The sequence below is a fragment of the Polypterus senegalus genome, chromosome 3 (genome assembly GCF_016835505.1).
Source record: "Polypterus senegalus isolate Bchr_013 chromosome 3, ASM1683550v1, whole genome shotgun sequence".
NCBI lineage: Eukaryota > Metazoa > Chordata > Cladistia > Polypteriformes > Polypteridae > Polypterus > Polypterus senegalus.
The window spans coordinates 83,996,937-84,021,499 of record NC_053156.1 but is presented as its reverse complement, the minus strand read 5'-3'; the positions used below and the strand labels follow the sequence as shown (position 1 = coordinate 84,021,499).

General features: G+C 37.6%; 1 protein-coding gene across 5 annotated transcripts in view; it reads right to left on the bottom strand.

Moving 5' to 3' along the window:
- Positions 1-24,563, bottom strand: part of grm1b (glutamate receptor, metabotropic 1b) — a 347,961-nt gene that overhangs the window by 33,080 nt on the left and 290,318 nt on the right. For all 5 annotated transcript variants that reach the window (XM_039747530.1, XM_039747528.1, XM_039747532.1 and 2 more), the window contains exons 5-8: positions 21,375-21,621; positions 20,598-20,766; positions 13,458-13,584; positions 265-1,195 (exon numbers count right to left, since the gene is read on the bottom strand). In XM_039747530.1, the coding sequence (XP_039603464.1) occupies positions 265-1,195; positions 13,458-13,584; positions 20,598-20,766; positions 21,375-21,621 (1,474 nt within the window). The remainder of the gene's footprint in view (positions 1-264; positions 1,196-13,457; positions 13,585-20,597; positions 20,767-21,374; positions 21,622-24,563) is intronic.

Genomic DNA, 24,563 nt, shown 5'->3' with positions numbered 1-24,563 from the left:
CTAAAGTAGTAATATTATTTAAACTGTTACTAATAAAAATATTTGCTTGAAAATGTTACATACCAATTGGATTTGGGTAGGAATGACAAATGAGGCCCACTGAGACTGATTCATGTTTTAAAGAAACTAAAGAAACTCGACAGTGGAAGTTATGAAGATGACATTCTTTGATGGTTAAAAAAGAGGGGGTTTGGGGACAGTGGTGGCCTTTCTGATTTTTTTTGTTGTTTGTTTTTTTTTTTTTGGGAGGGGTCAATTACTTACTTGGTATTTCCAGCTGGATTTTTCTTCCTCCTGAACATATTTAGTAAACTGTTGGTCCGACAGGCCACTTTCCCATCACCTACATGCATGCGTACGACATCAGATGTGGTGAAAGCACTTCGCACGTTCCTTTCAGGCTTGGCAATGATAATATATATCTTGGGTGTGAACATGCATCCCAGAGCAACTGTCACGCTTAGGCTCACGGAAAAGCAAGTGGTTATAATTTTATAGTTGCTTCCAAAGTATATTGGTATGAAGGCCAGCCATATAATGCACGTGGTGTACATAGTGAAGGCAATATACTTTGCTTCATTAAAGTTAGCTGGAACATTCCTCGTCTTAAAAGCATAGTAAGTGCAACTCATTATTAAAAGCCCATTGAATCCTAAGGGTGCCACTACCCCTAGGTTGCTTGTGTTGCAGATTAAGAAGACCTCTTTTATACTAGGATAAGCCAAGACAGTCATAGGAGGCTCCATAATGATAAGAGTTACTTCCAGAGTGAGCTGAAGGCTGACTAAGATTGAAGCAATGACAACTTGTGCCCAAGCACTCATAAATCGTGGCTTCCTTGTGCAGATCTTCTTCTTGCTGCCAGCAAGAATGCGAGCAATTCTGTTGGTCTTCGTCACCAAAGCTGAATAACACATGGATAACGAAAGTCCTACTAAAAGTCGCTGAAGGTAGCAGGATGCCACTGTGGGCTTAGCAATTAGTGTAAAGGGGCAGATGTAACCGAGGAATATCCCTGCCAAGATGATATAGCAGAGCTCACGGCTGGAAGACTTGACCACTGGTGTGTCTCTGTAGAGTACAAAAATGAAGGTGACAAACATGGTGACCAAAATTCCCAAACACGAGAAAACCACTGCTACTATAGACTCTACATTGTTCCATTCAAGGTATTTCACTGGGATTCGGTCACAACCTACAAAAAAGGAAGAGAAATAAAAAATAGTATTAGAAAAGATAAAAACTTTTTTTTCCAGTTAATGGTGTTCTAGACCACTAGGGTGAGTCATAGGCTAGTGCAACTTTTATTCCCTCATCTCAACAAAATGAGAATTCTTAATTGGACAGAGAAACTGAGACTATTAATTTGACGACACAGAAAGGAAATTCAGAGATCAACATAAATCAACAGGACAAACATCCAAAATGAAAAGTACACCCGTAGTAATTCTCTGGATTTTTTGTATTATTTGAATCCTTTAGATATTGCTTGTTGTATTTACCAATCCTTTTAAAATGTTGAATTTTGCTAATAGTTGTATTTAATTTTGTAATTTATTTGAAGTTTGTTCCATTTCCCTTTTTGCATTTTCATTTTGTAGTTTTTACCTTTTTTACGAGTATTTCTTTTTGAATTATTTAGTATTAGTAGTAAAAAATAATGTTAGGAAGAATTTTATGAGGAAGGACTGGCAGATTAGGTATGGTTAAAGAAAAAGACGATTTTTGATACTGGTAGTAATACACATAATCACCAAGATCATAAACACTAACCAAAAATACACAGCAGAATTCTAATACCAGGAGTAACAAAAATAGTTGCATGTTATCGTTATCAGTTATGATGCTCTGGCTGTTTGGATAATGGCTGCTATTTATTACTCTCTGTGCATGGTCACAGCCACAACGTATTGATTCATCATTCATTGCCTATTTAAGATGACAGCACACTACATTTAATATCTAAATGTTGAATCATTTTACAAATAGCTAACCACAAATGTTAGTAGTAGTTAGGGGAAACAAACACTAGTATGATGACATTTGCCATAAATATTTTGACTAGAATTTTGGTTTACAGGTCCTGTTTTATGATACATAGTTTTCTTGGTTTGTTTTTAGTACTAGGGTGTTGTACCAGGTTAGCCATTATGAATGTAGAGAAAAGCCAAGCAAAATGACACCTTTTATTGGCTAACTAAAAAGATTACAATATGCAAGCTTTCGAGGTAACTCAGGCCCCTTCTTCAGGCAAGATGTACATCTTACATCTTGCCTGAAGAAGGGGCCTGAGTTACCTCGAAAGCTTGCATATTGTAATCTTTTTAGTTAGCCAATAAAAGGTGTCATTTTGCTTGGCTTTTGGTTTGTTTTTGCTATTTTGACCACAATCTGAAGATGTTGTGCAAGTAAGTAATAAGCCTTCCTCACTAATTTAACTAATTATTAAAATGTTCATAACAACCCTTAACACATCTTCTTAAACAATGTTTTTTTCCAATTTCCTATTGTATCACTACAATATTGCTTCTTGTAGTATGTAAAACTGTGTTCATGCCCAGTGTTGCCAGCCTGTTTTCAACTGAGGGGCTGCATCAATTGGCCTTGCAGTGTCCTCTCTTGTTGTTTGTATGAATGTGTAACCTGAACTTTCCAATTTGAATGTTGGGCTTGAAGGTCACTGCCTATTTTAAAATTAGGACCATCTATTATTATTGTTGTTGTTGGTTTTTTTTTTAATTACACATTTGCACTTCAGTTTGATGTTTCCACCGTAGTAGTCATGCAGCAAAGTAAAGTGATATGATCATTCTTATAATCTCTCTTATCTTACTTGTACTGGTGCATGGCTCAGAAAGAACTTCAGAGAACAGCACCTGTTAGTTCTGCACCTCAACCTGGCACCTAACTCTTTGAATTTCAATTGCATAACTGACAGTCTGCTCTTACTTATGATATTCATCCCAACGTGGACAATGACAATGGAATCCACCCCAGCTATGGCCAAGAACCTACCATATCACACCATAAAAGACTCTCCATCTATAGAGCAAACCTGTGTCAAAATCTCCTATAGATTGAACGCCCCCCACTATTATTACTATTCTTTTTCTGGGGACATGTTTTGAGGTGACCCAGCGGGGCATCCAATATTATCACCTCAGAGTTATCAGAGTAACCATCCACCTCAGCAAGGTCCTGAAAACTGTTCGAAACTTCAGATTTGGAGGTTTGGTGTCATGTGCATGTGTGTATGTCCTGCTTTGCTACCTTGCACATACAGTATGTCTGACTGTGACCCACCAGTTCCTTCCTCCCTGATGTTGAGTCTCGTCACACATCATTTTGGAGGTACATACTATCACCCTAAAGGACACCTGGGCAAGTTCTGACAGTGCTTCACTGCCACACAAGCTATTCACCTCCTCCTCCTCAAGTTCAGTGAAACCTCAGCTTGATCTATTGGATCAGCTGACATTTACAGATAAGGCAGCTTTGAAAATGTCCAAATTCATACAGAATTGCATTGCATTGTATTGACATCATAATTACAATGTATTTGGGTAACAGTTAAGCTATTTTAAAATCAAATATAAATTAGTTATAAGTTTAACTAACTAACTATACAGCACCTGTTTGATACCTAGTGGACTTCTCTAAGCCGCTGTATGCACTGTTGAAGATGCTCGCACTACTGAACTCTTTCTACCATCAGCTGCTGACACACTTGAAGCTGCCTGCTGAAGGTACTTTTATCTCTTAGTACACTTTCCCTTAAGCCTGTCTATTTTCCAAAAAAACTGTTTCTTCACTGCACTCAACACAACCATGCATTACATAATCGCTTAAACGCCCTTCTTTCAAAATGTCTTTTTCTCAGTGCCAATGCTCATTGGCTTGTGGGTGTTGTACCTGGATTAACTAGTACTCCTTTGCAACTCACTTATTTACTACTAGCTGAAATACCCAGTGAGGCCCAGGAAGAAAATAAAGTGTTTTTTTTTTATCGTTTGAGAAAAATATAATTAAAAAAAAACACAACTTTAAAAATAAAAATAAATTAACAAACAATGAAGACTCACTGATGTGCTTGTCTTGCAGTCTTGTATGTATGTTATTATCCAGTTGATGCTTGGAACTGGCCAACTCTATTTAATTAACATACATTTACATACATACATGCATACAAGACCGTAAATCACCCCCCATCCTACTCAGAAGGACGTGGGCTAGGGTTGATTTCGCCCTACAGTATTTTATGTCGATCAATGAGAAACACGTGTACTAAGTTTCATGAAAATCGCTCCAGCTGTTTGGAAGTGATGCTGGAAAATACATACATACACACAAACATACTTTAACTTTTATATATATATAAATTAACACATACAAAACTGGCATATTATTGACTTATTAATTATTATCCTACTGCTGAGCGGTGCCTGCCACTAATGCCACTTTGTCTTTTGTCCTTTTTAACTTCAAAGCCATTTCATTGTAAACTTGAGGTATTGATGATTTTATTCAGACAGTTAATAGCCAAAAGATTTTTCTGAGCAGCTGAGAGGTTACGAATCTCTTACCCTTTTTTTAATAATGTGTAAGTCTATACAGCTATATTTTGTCAGGTAATGATGAAGTCTGAGGATATCACAATGATCTGATGGCAATCAAGTCAGACCAGGCACCAGCTTCCCATTGTTTAATTGATGTTTTTGCTACGCAGAAGTTTCATGATCTTGCATGTTTTGCTAGTTATTAGTAAAAAAGGGATGGACACTACTAGTTAGGTAAGTTCATGTAAACGTTAAGGAAGTTGGACAAGATATAGGAGAATTCTTTTCATGCCAAAAATGCCACTGGACAAGATAAAGGCACTATATAGGCTATATGAGAGCTGCTTGCTTCTCATCAGTGATCTACCCTGCTATTCTTTATGGTTTTGTTTATTGTTATAATTTGCATATTTGAAAGGATTCTAATTTATTTATTTGAAAACGTTGCTTACATAGACAATATAGTATTAATCGGTCAATAAAGAGTATTTTCCTTTAAGGTGATTTTTTTCTGTAACTTTTTTAGATAAAAAATCCACCTTTTCTATTTCTTTACTATTGTTCATTAACTAATCAATTCTTTTTTTTATCCATTTAAGGATCATAAAGGGAATAACCAAAATGAGCTCCACAAGTATTTGGACATTTACTTTATTTGTTAGTCATTTGTCAGCTCTGTGTGTGAGGACACTGTAACTGGAGGACCTCCAGTAGCTTTGCTGCTTAGCTGAGTTATAACAGAAGAATTGGCCTGATAACACTAGTAGATTTATTTGTACAAAGCTTAACTTTTGTTTCTAAGACTCAAAATGTTTATTCTACTGATAAACTTGACTCTTTAAGATTCTTTCCTTCTATCATAACTCAGTGTTGTATAGGTATTACTATGTCTACATTTTGTCTTACTTAAAAAGAAATTCAAGTAGAGTTCAATTCATGAATAATTTATAATTACACCTCCAAGCTTACGGCTTTGAGTTGTTGAGATTCTGACTCAAGGTGTTGTCTATCGAAAGAGTTTCACAGTATTTTTTCATATTTAATAACCTCCTATTAATGGATAAGTTCATGAAAGGTGTTCATGTGTGTGTTTGTGCTGAAGTGCAACGCCATCACTGCACTGAGCTGTAAGAAATCCCAGCGTGACGCACATGACCACAAAATTATTGCACTAACAACAGCATGTCTCAGTGCAACAGTACAATTAGAGACATACTCAGAAGGATCAAAGAGAAAAATCGAAATACCAGGGTACAAAGGAGTGAGGCTGCTTTTTACAAAAACGTGACTGACATACGTAATGTACCTAAGCCTTTTCCAAGAAGTCATTAATTAATAAATATCTCATTCATAATATTTTAAGTCAGCAGGGATACAAGTAGAGAATGCAGTGGCTTGGAATGAGCCATATCCTTGTGTGGCCTTGGAACGTGAGATAAAGTGGCAAAGACAGCAAAACAAATTTCACGTCTCATCAGGAATCATCAACAGAAAAAAGCATAGTGCTCAAAAAGCAACAGTGAGCAAATCAACATGCCACACAATTTTGATATTCACTCATTTAGCAAGAACAATTTTGGTGTGTATTGAATATTATCAGTTACATGTTGTCTAATAGGCTGATAGTATCTGGAGGACAGAAACTGCAGTTCTGAGGAAGAAATGTGAACCCATTTCATTTCCATCCATCCATCCATTCTCTTCCGCTTATCCGAGGTCGGGTCGCGGGGGTAGCAGCTTAAGCAGAGAGGCCCAGACTTCCCTCTCCCCGGCCACTTCTTCCAGCTCTTCCGGGAGAATCCCAAGGCGTTCCCAGGCCAGCCGGGAGACATAGTCCCTCCAGCGTGTCCTGGGTCTTCCCCGGGGCCTCCTCCCGGTTGGATGTGCCCGGAACACCTCACCAGGGAGGCGTCCAGGAGGCATCCTGATCAGATGTCAACCAAGACAGTCCTACAACATCCAGAGCCTTAAGGAACTCCGGGCGTATCTCATCCACCCCGGGGGCCCTGCCACCAAGGAGTTTTTTGACCACCTCAGTGACTTCAGTCCCAGAGATGGGAGGGCCCACCTCAGAGTCCCCAGGCTCTGCTTCCTCATTGGAAGGCATGTTAGTGGGATTGAGGAGGTCTTCGAAGTACTCCTCCCACCGACCCACAACGTCCCGAGTCGAGGTCAGCAGCGCACCATCCCCATCATATACGGTGTTGACACTGCACTGTTTCCCCCTCCTGAGACGCCGGACGGTGGACCAGAATCTCCTCGAAGCCGTCCGAAAGTCGCTTCTCCATGGCCTCTCCAAACTTCCCCATGCCCGAGTTTTTGCCTCAGCAACAACCGGCCGCGTTCGCTTGGCCTGCGGTACCTATCAGCTGCCTCCAGAGACCCACAGGACAAAAAAGTCCTATAGGACTCCTTCTTCAGCTTGACGGCATCCCTCACCGCTGGTGTCCACCAACGGGTTCAGGGATTGCCGCCACGACAGGCACCGACTACCTTGTGGCCACAGCTCCGGTCAGCCGCCTCAACAATAGAGGCACGGAACATGGCCCATTCGGACTCAATGTCCCCCACCTCCCTCGGGACGTGGTTGAAGTTCTGCCGGAGGTGGGAGTTGAAGCTACTTCTGACAGGGGACTCTGCCAGCCGTTCCCAGCAGACCCTCACAACACGTTTGGGCCTACCAGGTCTGACCGGCATCTTCCCCCACCATCGAAGCCAACTCACCACCAGGTGGTGATCAGTTGACAGCTCCGCCCCTCTCTTCACCCGAGTGTCCAAGACATATGGCCGCAAGTCCGACGACACGACCACAAAGTCGATCATCGACCTGAGGCTTAGGGTGTCCTGGTGCCAAGTGCACATATTCAAGCATTTCATTTCCATTTAATTAAATTCAATGTGTTGTAACACTGCTAATTTTGATACAAGATCATTTACAAACCCCAAGCACTTTAGGTAAAAAACACAAAAAATTCAGAGAAACACTAAAACGCAACACTCAATAACAAAACATTATGCATATAATTCACATGCTAATACTGCTTCTAGGTTTTAGTGCCACATTTGTCACAGTCTACTGTAGCAGGCTCAGGTCAAAGGCAGGAGCCAACCCCAAAAAGGATGGGATTCAACTGTAGATCACACTTGTGCACACCTGCAGACTTGCACATGGCCAATGCAGGGTCATCATTTAATCAGCAGGAGGGAAAAACCGGAGAACAATCCATGCAGTAATGAAGAGAATCACCAAAAGCAGGGATTCAAAACCAGTCTCCAGGAGAAGTGAAGCAGAAGTGCTAATTACAAAGATAATCAGCAGGTATATTTATAAAACAAATACATACTGTATATCTTTATAGTAATACATATTTCAGGTCTTTTTTATTTTAAATCATTCATAGACATTCAAAGCAGACAATAACTTTTTCAAAAGTCATTCTGTCAAACACAGCAACTTCTCACAGATGCGTCTTATCACTAATTCTATAGGCACTGTACAGAAGTGTCCTGAGAAAGAACAATGACCACTGTTCCATTATCAAGTATAATAATGACACCATGCTGATAGGACACTTATCTGTGGAGCATAAACGTATAAATGAAGAAGACTGTTTAATAAATTGATGCTATAAGAACTATCTTACTTTATATGTCAAAAGCTCTTGACTTTAAGACACAGAAATCTGCTTGTTGACCCATCATTGTTCTGGGGAGGAGATAGAGATGACTGAATATAAAAAACTTTGGAGCTCTCACAGGTAAATTATCTTAATATCTAAATGTAAAAACATTTACAGTAAATTAAATCAGTGCTTATTTCTCCTTCGTAAACTCAGACTATTTAAAGTGGACAAGGACCTCATCTAATGTAAAAATGTAAAAAAACTTTGAGATTATTCAACATGTAGCTAAATTATTGGGGATGATGTAAATAATTTAGTAAGCGTGTCTCTAAGGGCAATATCAAAAAATTGTAAATCATCATCAATGATTGATGCCCTTTACAAACAGAACCTACCTGCTTGAAGTAATTAGCAAAGAATCTGTTCTTCAAATGATGCAAATATTTTAGAATTTCCATGTAAGTTTAACCTGTCTTGTCTCTGTTTGTCTGTTTTATTTTCATTTCTATTATTGTATGCAACTGAGAAAGCAAATTTCATCTTTTCTTGTGCAAACATGTCTAACTGAAACCCTGAATCCTGAACCTTGAATATTTAAATAAATACAGCATTTCCATACTGTTACCGTATATACTTTTATTACACAAACTCATTTAGTTTGATTTAGTTTTTATAAAACAGTTTAAATTAACAAGATGCTGATAAATAAATGACACAAACAATATAAGGTCCTACAGATTTATGTTACATATCAATACCACAGCTCATCCACTACTCTGTTCACACATCGTTGTCCACAAGACAGCCCATTATGCAGTATGCCCTTCAATGACTAATAGATGCCCAGCTTGTTTATTTTAGAACAGGATTAATACATTCTTATCATATTTTATAAAAAGCTTTCCATTACTCCCTGTAGATAAAATGTGAGATTTTCGAAATTTAAGTCAAATTAAAAATACCTAAACTAAAAATTTTGTATTAATTCGAATTGTTCAGATGTGGTTAGCAGTTTGTAGTTGTACTTTGTACTTTGAAGAAAAGATCAGCTCCTTTAATTACTTTGTGGTGTCAATAAATATGAACAATGCCTATGAAAGTGATACAACAACCATACATTCATATATTTAATAATATGAAGTTCGGCATTTTAGTAAATTCTTGTTTATCACGGTGCTGGGAGCAGAGATTTGTTGTATGTTATTCAGACATTCAGATGTAGTCTGTATACGTGCTAATGCCACAACTTCTACTATTCCTACATGCTAGGTAGGTCTCTTAAAATAAGATAACAATCAGTGTAGTGTTAGATATCACAATAGGTTTTTCATGGCACAATGCTGTCCCATCTGGTGTTACTCCATATAATGCTCTGAGAGAATTTGGAGTAATTATAAACTGTAAGTGAGCCATACTTTTTTATGAAATCATCTGAGCATATATTTATGCAGTTTTGTTTTATTTCATATTTAATCACCTTGACTTAAAGATAGATTGTCAGAAATAGCAGCACATAAAAAAGAAAATAAGCACCTGAAACATGTCATGATTGATATTTTCTGTAATATTTCCTGAATTCTCTATGCGTGTGTAAGAACTTTAGGTGTTTTCATGCAAAGAGAATAGATTTCTGTCATTTATATCTCAATTGGAAATATATTCTTGAATAGAAGTGCACTTATTCTGTTATATTAGTACTTTTTGTGAAAGTGTTTATTTGATATAATTCAGGCTTCACACATTATACACTTCATGTGTACATTTTGTCAATAATTACTAAAACATGAAAAATGTTTCTGTTTTAATGATGTGTTTACATAAAATGTTGTAGACATGGAACACACATGAAATGCATGTGTTACAAATAACGATATAGTATTTATAAAAGGTGTGATTTTGCTTGACTTCTCACTCTATGCAACTCTAAGCAACTGACACGCAGGTAAACAGGCTTGAGCTGAGAAAACTGTGTGGGGTGGGGGGATGTGATAGCAGGCTGCTTGCTGCTTATTGACACATTTACTGAACAGGACAAAAGACGCTGATGGAGAGGTGCAAAGCGATTTAAGGTGGGACGGATCTACGAGTTTTTTCATAGGCTCTGGTAATTCTAGTGTTAAAAGTTTATGATTTTTTTTAGCATCATTCTCAATGCCATTCTGTTTTGTTGATCAGCACCACCGTTTCGGGGTGTTCACATCACTTGCTTCTATGAAAACAGTCCCATAATGCATTGGGATAGCGCAGTGATGATTTCAGCAGTGTGCTTATATAAAGGTCATCCGAGTCGTTTCTCGATATCCAAGATTGGATAATAACTTCTACTTCTTGTTGTGTGCTTTTATGTTTGTTTTAATACTCTACTTTTTCCTTTTTGATTACAATATCTGGTAGCATTTTGGGCTCTGTCAATCATGTTTCTGACTTTTGGTTTTGACTTATGCATTGTTTCTTGTGCTATGACTTTTCTCCTAGTCTAATCTCTTTAAAAACCTTTAACTGACTTTTTCTAATCTGCATAAAATGTATTATGCCCAGTTATTCAAATGTTACTTTACAGAAAATTTGTGTGGTTCTACTTTTTCATATATTTCCAACTGTAAGGAAAAGTAGAGGATCCTTCTAATGGTGACATTTTGTTTGTAAGTATTTGCATTGAGCATCTTGTAGTGGCTAACTAAATTGAAGAACAAATCTGTTTTGAACTTCTTCTCTTGTTTATTAAAGCCTCTCTAGTAAAGCAAGAAGTGCTCGCTTCTCTCATAACTGTCAACAAAATACTGTATATATGTAAATGTTGTATTGTTTTTGTTTTAATCCAGTGCTTTGAGTCTTTCTTCAGAAAAGAATGCAATATAAGTATACATCTAATATTCTCTAACCCACTCAGTCCAATTCTGGGTCTTGGAGTTCCTCCTAAAGGTAGCCCTAACCCAACCCAAGACAAAGTACCAGAACACCAACAGGGCTCATGCCACACTCATACAAGGACACTCCCATAGGAATGGAAAATCCAAAAAGAGATCTCCTTAATGTCTTTTTGGTTTATCTTAGACAACGATGAGATCTGGAAGAAATAAAATGGAGACATTTTCTCCTGTCTCATTCTTCTCAGATTTTTCTCCTGAGACAAAATACCTCGGTATTCTACAAAGTGTCTCCTCTTGAGTTTCTGCAGAGATCTCCGCAAAGTCACAAAATGGGTTCCGATTTTCAAAGCAGTGCCTTGACATTTTTTTGCAATTGGAAAGTATTTGCATTGTGTACTGAGTAGTATATGATGAAATTTATGGACAGTTGCTTGTGGTAATAAAACACTTTACTATGATAACAAAACTTTAGTCCTTGCTTCAGATTAGTACTATTAGTAGCTCAAATATTGGAAGTCACCTTAGATAAAGGCATCAATCCAATAATAAATAAAAATATGAAATTTTCAGAGATTAAAACAAGACTAGAATGGGATTTCCCAAATTATAACCAAATTCTCAATTTTGACTTATTTACCTAAGTTATATCCGATGTCTCCTTTTTGTCTAAAGTTATTTCTCCTAAGGAATTTTAAGAGAAACATCCGTGACAAAGTAAATTCTTAAATGAAACATAAATGAGAATCTCTTTTAAGTTTCATGGGCCATCATTGATCAACCTTTGAGCAATCAAATATTCCTAAGGACTTTTTTAAATCGCTGCCCGATATGTAAAAGTTAAATGTATAGTTTTTGCCTCATCAACTACAGTAGGCTTCTAGGCTCCAATGAGGCCTAATATCAAAGTGAGCCTTACCCTAAACTTGAGACAGTCCCAGCAAAGAGGGGCTCTTGCTTTAGTAATCAAAAACTCAGAAAAGGAGAGAGGGAACCATGTAAACCCCTTATTCATAATAACAAATCAATATTTCTTAATAAGTTACAAAAATATTCAAAAGCAAAACAAGAACAAAACAGAAATTAACTAAAAAAAGGTATGCTTTAAAGTGCAAAGCAATGCAAAACAAAATCACAATTCCAAAACCTTATTTTTTTTTTTTAATCACAGGCAAATTTGAAAAATCAGAAAATCAAGAACAAAATGCACTTACAATTCTAAATCCAAAAAAGAGCCAATGTTAATAAATGCTGAAGTGAAGGACTAAGACCTCTGAGGCCAATGTAAAGGCTGAGGAGATATGCTCAGTTGCAACGTCAGGGGTAGTGCATCCCCTTTAGTTGTACTTTACAGTAAGTGTACATAGAACATACCAACACAAACAAATAATAGTAAATTAAAACAAAACTTTAAACCAGTATATATGATTTTAAAATTATATCTACAAATTCTGGAATCAGCTGCTAGTGTGTCACTATTTTTATACTGGAATTTTAGTCATCGCTGGGTAGCAATTGATAACGGTGGAAACTCAAAATGGTGGTGCCCATTTTGAAAGCAGTAAATAAAATGAGGGCTTAGAAATATAAACTACGCATGTTAAAAAAAACAGACAGCTCTGAAAGGAGGAAAAAGGAAACTAGGAGTCTTCAACATACAGCATTAGTCCTTTGATGTTATGGAAGAATCATATGATAGCATTAGCATGCTTAACACTGGTTATCTTAATGCCCGGTCACTATTCAGCGAGTGGATGTGGAGGTAATGCATGGCTGCAAGTACCTGTGGGTCCACATCAATGACACTGGTCTCATAAAACAGAAGAAATATATAAACAAGGGAAGAGCAGGCTCTTTTTGCTTAGGAGATTGCAGGTCTTTAATGTGGATAGTGACAATAAGCAGGCACAGCTAAGGGATGTGCTCTAAACCAACTGCAGGTTCTTAGCGAAGGAGAAAATAATAGCAAAACTGATAGCCATTATGAACAACGCTGCACATACTCTCCCTGATACACTAACACAGAGGACTCTCTTTCTTTCTTTCTTTCTTTCTTTCTTTCTTTCTTTCTTTCTTTCTTTCTAAATTTCCCTCTTGGCACAAATAAAGTGCTATCCAGCCTGTAAAACAGCATATAGTTCTACTTTTGGCTTATTTTATATAACATTATTTTCCATTATAAATTGCCTATTAGCTACTCTAGTGTTATTCAACAAACATGTAAACACCTCTTTAAGACCATGAAGCAATAATAAGTAATGAAGACAAAAACATAATCCATAACCGTTTTTACATTTTAAAAACAAGAAGATTAAACACTATGGAACTGCTAATTAACCTAACAGTGAACAGAGCTGAACATTGAGAGAAGCCTAGGGAAAAAGTGCAAAGTGAGAAGGAGGTACACTTACCTGTCAATTCTTCATTGGGCCAGTAGCCCAGTTCACACGCCTTACAAGTGAATTCATCATGGACAAATTCATTTTCTTTACAGGGGGTGCAAATCCAGCAGCAACTCACTTCTCCTTTCCGGATAACCTAACAAATGTAAGCAGTTAACAGAAAATATGTGAAGAGGATCAAAAAGTCTCAAATTACATTATGAATGGATAATAGCATGCAAAGATTCAATAAAGAAAGGACTTCCAACTTTTTCTATGATAACTACCAATTTCAAATTATATAAAACGTATTAAATGAGATGGTAAGGCAGCAGTGCAATAATATAATTACAATATACTCTAACTTGAAAGATCAACAAACTTTATTATCAGTTTTTCCTGAGTCTTGTTTAGTGCTACATATTCAATCAGCCCTTATGCTGGAACAGTAAATGGAAGAAAGGACGGGCTTTTTTATTTAGACATACATCACCAAATCAAACTAACTCTTAAGCTAGAAATGAATGAGGGGCAAAACTGGAGGAGACGTTTTATAAAGCAAAAACTCCAAAACACAAAACAGTAACCAAAGTTGAAAGACAAGCACAAGTCCTGACTGCCAGAAGTCCTTTTGTGTCACCATTTTTTATACTGGAATTGGGTAGCAATTGATAACGGTGGAAACTCAAAATGTTGTTGCCCTTTTTGAAAGCAGTAAGTAAAATGAAGGCTTAGAAATATACACTATGCATGGAAAAAACAAAAGACAAAACAGAACAGACCTGAAAGGATGATAAAGGAAGCTAGAAGTTTTCAACATACAGCATTAGTCCTTTGATTTTATGAAAGAATTATATGATACCATTAGCATGCTTAACACGGGGAAAGCCAGCCCTAGGAGGAGTTAGCCATGATCATATTTTATCTGACAACTGGTTTTCCTAATGTCTCAGACATCAGGTTTTTGGTTCGATTTATTTATTTAATTTGTTTCAATCCTTATTGACAAATGACAACCTGCAGTAACCCTCTGTCTCTTAATATCTCTCTTTTTAAATGCTTATCACATTGTACACTATGCTCTGTGATTCATGTTCACAACAAAACTAAGACTGAACTAATTTTTTCTTGATAATACTGCTATGCTGTTATTAATAATGCTAACCATATTCAGAATAACACAAGCACTCAGATAAGAGTACTGGACCCTCTTCTGGCTTCACAGAGAAACAGTTCTGGATGGGGACACCTGTCCCATGGTATTCATACACATTAATAAATAGTCACTGTACAATCAGCAGTCAACCTGTAGATGTCTGTAATTTGAAAAAAGAATGGAGTATTCAGAGAAGATCCTCACACCTTTTATCTTTGCTGATGTAAAGTTGCAGTACTAAACAATCAAGAAACTGGTTATTGAATTTTTAAAACATTGCACCAAAGAGTCTTTATGCCCAGTCACTATTCAGGGAATAGATGTGGAGGTACTACATTGCTGCAAGTACTTGGGGGTTCACATCAATGACAGGCTGGACTGGTCTCATAAAACAGAGGAAATATATAAACAAGGGCAGAACAGGCTCATTTTGCTTAGGAGATTGCAGCTCTTTAATGTGGATAGTGACAATAAGCAGGCACAGTTAAGGGACGTGCTCTAAACCCGCTGGAGGTTCTTAGCGAAAGAATAAATAATAGAAAAACTGACAGCCATTATGAACAATGCTGCACATCCTCTCCCTGATACACTAACCCTGAGAACTCTCAGCCAGCACAGTATTCAGCAGAAGTGTGTCATAAACGCTACTTCGGCTCCAGCAGTGATACACCTTTATAATGCTGTACTGTGCCTAGTTTTTTTTATCTTTGGTCATGTCAAGTTTTTCCTTTCCTTTGTTTTTTTTTTTGTAATTCTGATGTGTTTTTCTTTTGTGAATTGATTACTATGAAACTATGGCAGAGTATACAGTTATAGGTTACATAGAATGTTCTCTTTTTTGATGTTGTATTGTTTTTTGTATTGATTGTTAATGTTTAATAAGATTTAAAACAGTCTAAACTCTTCTTTCTTTCTTTCATTTCTGTAAAATTCAAAATTTCCCTCTTGGGACAGATAAAGTGCTATCTAGCCTATAAAGCAGCTAATAGTTCTACTTTTGGCCTATTGTATATAACATTATTTTCCATTATAAATTGCCCATTAGCTACTCTAGTGTTTTCCAACAAAACTGAAAACACCTCTTTAGGACCTCTGAGAGCAAAGGGTAAACCACAGCAGTAGCACTAGGTACGTTGGAGTCTTTGTCTTTCATCAACAAGAATCCAGAAGAATTTGACTCTAGAAGAGTTTTCACATCTGCTTCATTTGTACCAGCTATTTGAACTCTGGAGTGATTTCCCTCATAGTCCGGTTTGTTTGGATATATGTGAACATGCAAATCACTCTCTGATATGGACCAAATGAGCTGGACTGGGACCCTTTACAAATGACAGACTGTGCAGAGCACCAAGCTAAACCTGGAGCAGTTCATGTGAACTATGAATGTGATATGACATGAGGCTGATCAAACTACAGGAAATAATGTGCAATATAGATAGTGGTAGTCACTTAACAAATTGAAACAAAATTTGATTTGATAAATTTGTCCTGACTGTAATCAATAAATCAATAAAAAAGATAGTTTTAGTCATGCTAAGCCATTGCTGTCAGTAATTAGGAATAATAAATTGAGAGTTGGCATGGAGCAGTGTTAAGTTATGATGCCTCCCTGATATTTGAACTAACCACAATACAATATATAACACTCAAAAAAATAAATATAACAAATTTTAAAAATACTGGAAAACAATTTAAAAATATCATGTCTATTGTCCAAGGGAGATTGCATCGCTATATGCCCTCAGGAGAGCTTGACATCTTCTGTCTCCCAAATGGAACATGTCTTTTCTTTAGAATGCAAAGGTGCACATCACTTTCACGTACTCTTCTCCTTAACTGATAACAAGCATTCTGCTCACAGAGGTGTACTTGGTAGACAAAACAGCAGCAGTGCACAAACGCAGCTGTTGCCGACCTTCCAAGATGATTTTTTCCCAGGGGGAAAAATGTTTCTGACAACTGAAAATATTTCATGACACACCCATGGGGTGTTTGTTATGTTGAAGCTTGTTTGGAAGTTTCTTGTGTGCAACACAATTAACCTAACTGGAGATTGAAACAAAGTAAACTGATTTTACGCAAAACAAATGGGCTATGAGCACAAAAAACACCTTAAGACAGGAGTCATCATAACGCCTCCTGAAAGGCCAGAGTGACTGCAGGTTTTTGTTCTAACTCAGATTCCTTAATAGAAGCAAATTATTTCTATTGAACAATTTATTGACAAAGCTACATGTTTGTGCGTTATTGTATTTCTGTCTCCATTCTTTTTAACTGTTTCTTGTTTTCTAAACCACCTGCCAATTAACCATGAGGCGCAAATATCAAAGAAGTAAGCAGCTCGCCATCTAAGTTGACTCCACTGGCATGTGTGTGTGCATTATGCAGTATCTATTCTAATAAACCATTTTGAAAGAAATACATAAGAAAAAAGTGAAGAGCCGAGTATCACTAATCTTCTCTGGGCCACAAATAATTTGGATAATGTTCTCACAATAGACAAATCTACAATATTTGTAATGACCTGACAAGCCATTAAATTAAATACATTCTGTAACCACAATAATTGGCTTCTAATTTTAAAATTTCTCTGGAACAAAAACCTCCAGCCACTGCAATCCTCTGAGACTGAACTTGAGGACCCCACTAAAAGAAATGCCTCAGAGGACCCGTTATATCTGTAGGGAGCACATAACTGCTCTTAAGACTTTGTCTGAGAGACTTCTTGAGACACTGCAGGACAAGAGTAAAGCACATAGTCAAGTCAAGAGAATGGATTTTATAAGAAGATCCTTATCTTTACAGAATAATATATTGTATTACATGCATATGATATGAACATCATGGCTGGCTTTCCTCATTATTCCTGGTGTCCAGTCTCTTGGCTTACTGATATCCTTGTATCAGTCAGTATAGTGAAGAGAATAACAGTAATATATTGAATAAGGTTGGGACATTTTCAGTATGTACATTACAGTGGGCATATTGCTGCATATCCCTAACAAATCAAAGCCATTTTCAGTTTTCACTCTAAGCAGCATCATAGTATATTAGAACAAAATAAAAACACATCCTTTGCTAATGTGAATTTTCTAAGTACCGTATAACTTACCATGCTATGGGCATCTATCCCTTTGCTATTGAAACAAATTAATCTAAATAATGTAACAAATTAAAATATATTGTATGTGTCTCACTTCTCACAAGTAATAAACTTGCCACATGACGACGTGATGAGGGTTCCTCCAAGTACAATGACAGCACAGCCCCATCAGATGGGTTGAGAAGCAGTTAATCAGCTTTACCTTAAAGGTCTAATTTGACCATAAGACTGGCGACCTGTCCAGGGTTTGTTCCTGCCTTGTGCCCTATGCTAGCTGGGATAAGTTCCAGCCCCTCATGATCCTGGACTGCATTAAGCACGTTAGAAAAAGACATGACAAGACAATCACACACATCTGCAATTTAAACTGAAGCAGCAAAGAATTGCTTTAGCTTAACAAAAATAGAAAATTTACTTATAGTGGTTTATTGCATGCAGTCTTTAAATTGGTGAGGCTAAAAAACACCTGTCATTGCACATTAGGTACAGTATAATAAAATTTGAAAACATGTTTGCATTTCACAAGGATATTAGAAGCCATGTAAAATCAAATGGAATGGTGAATGCTGTTACAGGAGGGGGCGTCCTCTGCACCCAGAATAACTCAAAGGAGGTTAAATATATACGAGTTGTTGTACTGAAAATAAACTGGTGACATACGAAAGTGTCATTTCATTAGTGCTGGTTATAATTTACATGTGGTAGAGATTAAACACCCTAGACAAGAAAAGGAAAACTAAAGATAAGCAGGAACTGATCAATCAGACACATATTTCTACAGGTGCAAAATAACAAATAGTGTAACTAGTGCTTAGTTTGAGAACTTGAAACTTTTGACAAAAAAAGCTTTCCTTTTTTCAAAATCCTTGCTTTATCTTTCAAATAAAGGTCAGATGAAGCAGTTCTGCAACCACTTTCCCTTAGCGAAGAGGGTGTATCACATATCATAAGTTGACACATGAACAGTGACAGTGCTGCACCAGGAAAACTTCCTTAGAAACAGCAAAGAAAAACGCAGACTGATATCATGTATAAAGTGACAAAAAAATGTGTGCAATAAATACAATTGTGTTTCAATAAAAGAAAATGTAGAAAAAAATTCCAAAATGATCAAAAAATGAATTTGTCTCGCAGGTGACAAAAACAAACAAGGAGGGATACACAAAAAAGAGAGCACAAAGGTTAAAGTAGGGAGACAAAGACACAAGACCACGGTACACTCTGGACCTACCAGCATAGGTATTGACTCTGTAGAAGATGCCCACAGACAGACAGACACCAGGACACACAGACTCAGAAATCCCAAAAGCACACACGCTTATTAATCTCTTTCCTTCAGCTCACAGCACAATTTACCAGTCCACTGAACCAGTCTTTTTCCTTTTCCTCTTCTTTTCTTCTGCTGCCTCCACTCCTCTCCTGCAAGCTCTGTCCTCTTCCTCCCAACTCTGACTCCCCGAGTGGAGTGAGGTGGCCTCCTTTATACTGTATCTGGAAGTACTCCATGTGCTCCCCGATCAAATTCCGGCAGCACTTCCGAGTGTTGTGGAAGTGCTGCATGGGAATCCAGCTCCTTTTCTGGCAGCACTTCCTGGGGTGGTGGAAATGCTGCATGCCAAGGCTCCGGAGCTGTCCAGGCACCCCCTGTTGTTGGCCATGGGCCCCAGCAAGGTTGAGCTTCAAAGCACTCTCATGTCCCAGGGGAGGTACTGATGTTGACATGTCCTCTTCCCCGGTCCTCTCCTCAAAAGGGTGTCCCAACTGGGAAAGACCCTTGGCTGTCTGCCACAACTGCTGTCCATTAAGTGGGGTGGCCCACCTCAAAACAGTACTATGCATTCCCTTCCCACTTCTCACCCCTCTTTAACTTCCTGATTACTTTTTTCTTTACTTTCACTTCATTATGCTACCCCTGCACCTTTGCTCAAACTCTCCTCCTGACTCTGCACCCAGTCAGACCTCTGTAGCGGTAATAGTGGTCATCTCCAGATTACCCATGGGCTATGCCACTTTTGCTACAGAGAAACCACACTCGAACTGCCTCCTCCTTTTTGCTATCTCCCTCACTCCCTGGGCATTCATTAGTCAGGCAACCCCCATGTTGTCCACTTATAACAACATACAGTCACATATGTTTCACCGTGAACCATCCGGAGACTGGAGGTTGCAACTTTTGCAGTCTAAGGAGAGAATTGGGGATATTCAGCTAGTGTTGTAGGCATCCGGAACATATACAGGGCCTGCTGCCCCTCCAAACTGCCCCTGCTCTCTCATAGTGGCATATACTGTACTCTTTCCCTACTCATGTGGGTCTTTCTTTCTTTCTTTTTTTTCCTTTCTTTCTTGTGCTGAGGTTTGCCTGCAGTGTTTCATCCTGATGATTATATCATCCCAGACAGCCTCTTGCCAGCTGGCTACACCTTCCCAAATACTTATAAGTTTTTAGCTTCAGCCTTAACCTGCAATTGCTCCGTCCTGGGTACGACGTTAATCTGCATCCAGCCCTGCATGTAGGCCCTCCAATCTGCAGGAAAAAACCTGGGGGTTGGTGGCAGAATTGGCACTCCAGCCACCATAAAAAACCTCACACTGGTTCCATTCCATCTGAACTAGTGTGGTGCTGAGGTGTCACCCGTTCCATCGCTGCACTCTGGTCCTAACCTAGGGTCCTGAGTTGGTTTGTGATGTGATGGGTGTGGCAATGCGCTGTATCAGCGCGTGCTCCTAACCTCCTCCTCCTCCTCCTCCTTGCTCAGGTATATGTTCAAAGAGTGCATTCCAGCCTTGCCAAATAATCATTAAGAGCTGTCAACAATTACTTAAAGATACCTATTTACTATTCAGTCAGCAAGTTAAAGACATCAATAACAGGATAACTCAAGTGGTAATGGTATGCAGTTGGATAAATTACCTTTATCTGCCCTTTAGAGCAGGGGTCGCTGCATACTGAACGCACAATCCCACTTCTGTTCATTTGAATCCTGTAGTCGTCAATATTCAGAATGCCTTCATGCCAAGATCCAACATTCACATAATCGTATCGCCCACTTTCCACACTCTGAAGATTCATGATGTCATATCTGCCACAACAAGGGAAGAGATTTCTGGATGCTGTGAGTGTAAGGACACATTCACGTAAACAATGCAAATGTTCTATTTTAGATTTATGTTATCAAGATACCCACTTAATAGAGAAACCAACTCTGGCATCCAAGGCTACCAGATTGCCTAGGTGCAGACAAGCCCACTAAAAATCTGGTATAGTAACTGGTGCTGAACAAGTGGGAATAAAAACAAGAGGAAAGGTGTCATAGACACAGAGAAACCATCTGTTCAGCTGTGGCAACGTAAACTGCTCAAAAGAGGCAGCAAAAATCAAGTAAGCAAAGGTACACAAGACAGCCTACTGTTTTTTGACCTAAATACGGTTAGGAGTTGATTTTTCAAAAAAGCCATAGACAGCAGTGGGACAGCAACTGCTGCTGAGATTTCATGTAGCAAATCTTATTTTTTTCTTATTAAAATCTTTAAGTGGTGTACATGATTCATACTAACTTAGGTGGGGTAGAAAAGGCACTGGCCCTGGCAGTGATGCTTCTTAAGCAAAGTTGTAATCCTGAATACTCACCTTAATTCTATTTATATTTTACTGCATGCAGAAAAAAAAAGAGAAAGCAAAGTCTTTTACCTCCCTGGACTGTCTCCATTTTCATCAAACCAGATTTCCTCCCCAGAAATTCCGATAAATGAAGTCTTCAAAAGGAACTCCAGCAGTTTGCTGCCATCGATTGGAGTCATAGCTTCACACAGGCCTGTGTGACCTGGACATAGGCTTCGGTGCATGTCATGCAGTCCATGTGCCATGGCATATATGGCATTTATAACAAACCCCATTTTACTGTCTTGGACATAGTTTTCTTCCAAGGTTTCATTTCCTGGAACATACAAACAAAAATGAAAGAAGGAAGAATGAGCTTCTTTCAAATTATTCCATAAATTAAATATAAAAATTGCAAGCCAAAGCATGTAGAAGGAAAACAAAAGTAAAATTTTACTGCCTTGATCCTTGTATTCTCATGATGGCTCATCCACTTTCTCAACTTTCTTCTCAGTCTCTCACACTATCATATGCTCTCCCTCTTTTCATCCTACCATTCAAATGACTGTTCCTATCCCTCCATCCATCTATCCCTCAACAGATTGCCATAATCAAATGCAGAATAACTGAAAGTCTATCTGAAATCATTAGACACTAGGATGGATTGAGTACCAGTTCATGAGAGGGCACCTTTGCACACCCTACCCACACTCACTTGTAGAGAGATATCTTAGACTGGCCAATTTACCTAACATGCACATCTTTTTAAAAGGGTCCCGAGTGTTTCAGTTTTCGTACACATGCATAGTTATTAGTACAGAAAATGAGGTCAATACATTTTCAGCTGATAGTAATTAGTATTAGATCATTAAAAACCAAAAGCATTATTATAGGTTAGCTTAAGAAAACAAATAAACATCATAAGGGCCCGAGGGACAAAATAGAATGAACTAAGGGAAAGTTAAGATTTCCTGTGCATGTCAAAGGATAAATTTGGTATTTTATTAAGTCAATGTTATTTCTTCACAATCACACTATTTTGCCACCTGAAATTGTTTTTTTTAAGTGAAGCATTTTATACCTTCTCTGTCTTTTTTTACATTAAAATGAGGCTGTAGATTACCAGGGTCCAAAGATGAAAAAAAAAGCCTTAGAACTTACAAAATATGACCACTTTGTAGTGTCAAAGGCTTAAATTTAAAATGCCTTCTGTTTTTATGATAGCAGAAGGAAACTAAAAACAATTATTTTAATTTTCAACAAAGATACTTTTTTTGCTAGTATGTCTCCTTGTAGCAGAAGTCATGGGTAGAGTTATGGCAACTGAGTGCCAAACCAAGGGCCAGTGACATTACATTACATTGTTGTTATTTCACTTAGCCAAAGCAGCATAGTGAAAACATTATATAAGTATCATTAAGATTTGTATGCATTACAATAATTTTGTTAGTGAACTAGTTACACTGCATTTTACTTTTAATAAAAGCCTTAGATTTTTAAATGAGCCAATTCACCTTTTCAGAAAATAAAAAAGGAAGAGTGAGTGATAGAGAGGATTAAAGCACCATAAACCAATTATTTATTATTTTTAGTGCCTGATGAGTCACTCTTGCTGACAATATGCTAACAAAAGAACTGACTACAATGTTTTTAAGCCAAGAAGTTCACTGATAGTGATGTTACTCAATCTATAAATGCATGGGGAGAACATGCAAACTTCATGTACAACATGACACTGTGAGGTAGGATTGACAACCCATTGTGTCTATGTTAAAATATCTGAACTGAACTTACTGATCTTTAACATGTGTAATAAGAGGTGAATTGGCACTGATAAAGTGGCCCTAGTGTTTGTGTGTGTGTGCATGTGTGTAATTAAGTGTAAGTGAGTTCATCCTCTGATGGGATAGCACCCTGTCCAGTTTTGTTCATGCCTTGTGCCCCAAGATTGCTGTGATAGGCACCATATGCTCAGCACTGCTGCCCTGGATAAGAGCGTAAGAAAATGGAAGGATTATTTTAATTATTATTACTATTATTGTGCTGATAGCAGAAAAATATCTGTATAGATTAATGGATAGATGATATAGAGGACAACAGTTATGATGGTGATGTTATTATTATTAGAACATTAGAACTTTATTATTAAGCAGGAGTTATTCCTGCTTTGCACCCTATGCTTGCTTGGATAAGCTCCAACTGCCCCATGACCCTGTTCTGGATAACCAGGTTAGAAAGATGGATTATTATTATTATTATTGCCCTTGTTATTATTATTATTGTTGTTGTTATTGCTATTATTCATAAAAATAATAATAATATTTTACCTATAACAGAGAAAAATGTATGAATAGATTCATGAATAGAAGATATTAAGGTCAGTAGTAATATTTATTATTCTTATTATTATAAATGGACACAGTGCACCACTGTTTCACAGCAGAATGTGGGTTGTGTCCCCAGTGTTCCCTGTGTGGGATTTGCATGTTCTCCAGAGATGTTCTGGTTTCCATCCACAGTCCAAACACATGTATTTTAAGTGGACTGGCATTGCTAAAGTGGCTTTTGTGTGTGTGTGTGTTTACTTTGAGCACACGCATGCTTCAACAATGCAGTGGCAGCATGCAGTGTTTTTGAGAAGTAAAGAAATAAGCTTCTGTGTAGTGAAAGAAATCAAGTGAGCATAAGTGGAAAATACATTATTTATTCAATGATTATTACCTCATTGTCCACAGAACTGAGACAGCAATTCACATTTGGATATCAATATTCAATGTATGTAATGGCGCTTGTTGAGGTCTTTCCGAGGTGACTTTCCTGGGGCTGCAAATGTGCCGCAATGCTGAAGAAAAAGACGAACTAAGAAAAATGTGGCACACAGCCACATTTTTTAAATGGTCAAATCTCACAACATTTTTTTTTCTTCTTAAAATGACATGGATACGCTGTTTTGTATTATGTATATAATCTTAAGACATGGATCAATACTCAATAACATTTTTGACTTGAAAAATTTACATATTTGGAAAGTTCTAGGGCTTTCTATCACATTAGAACTCCATTACCCTTTACCTCCTTTATAAAGTGAAAGACCAGTTATTTTAAAAAATTTATAAAATATGATTCACTTTAGAAAAAACTTTAAAAAAATACTGAACTTATCCTTTAAATGTCATCCTGACCAGATTAAATCAATTAAAAGAGTCAGCAGATTTGATTTTAGGAAAGCTGCTCCTAACGTTTGGGTGCAATACAGCTGAATACACCTGTGACCCACAG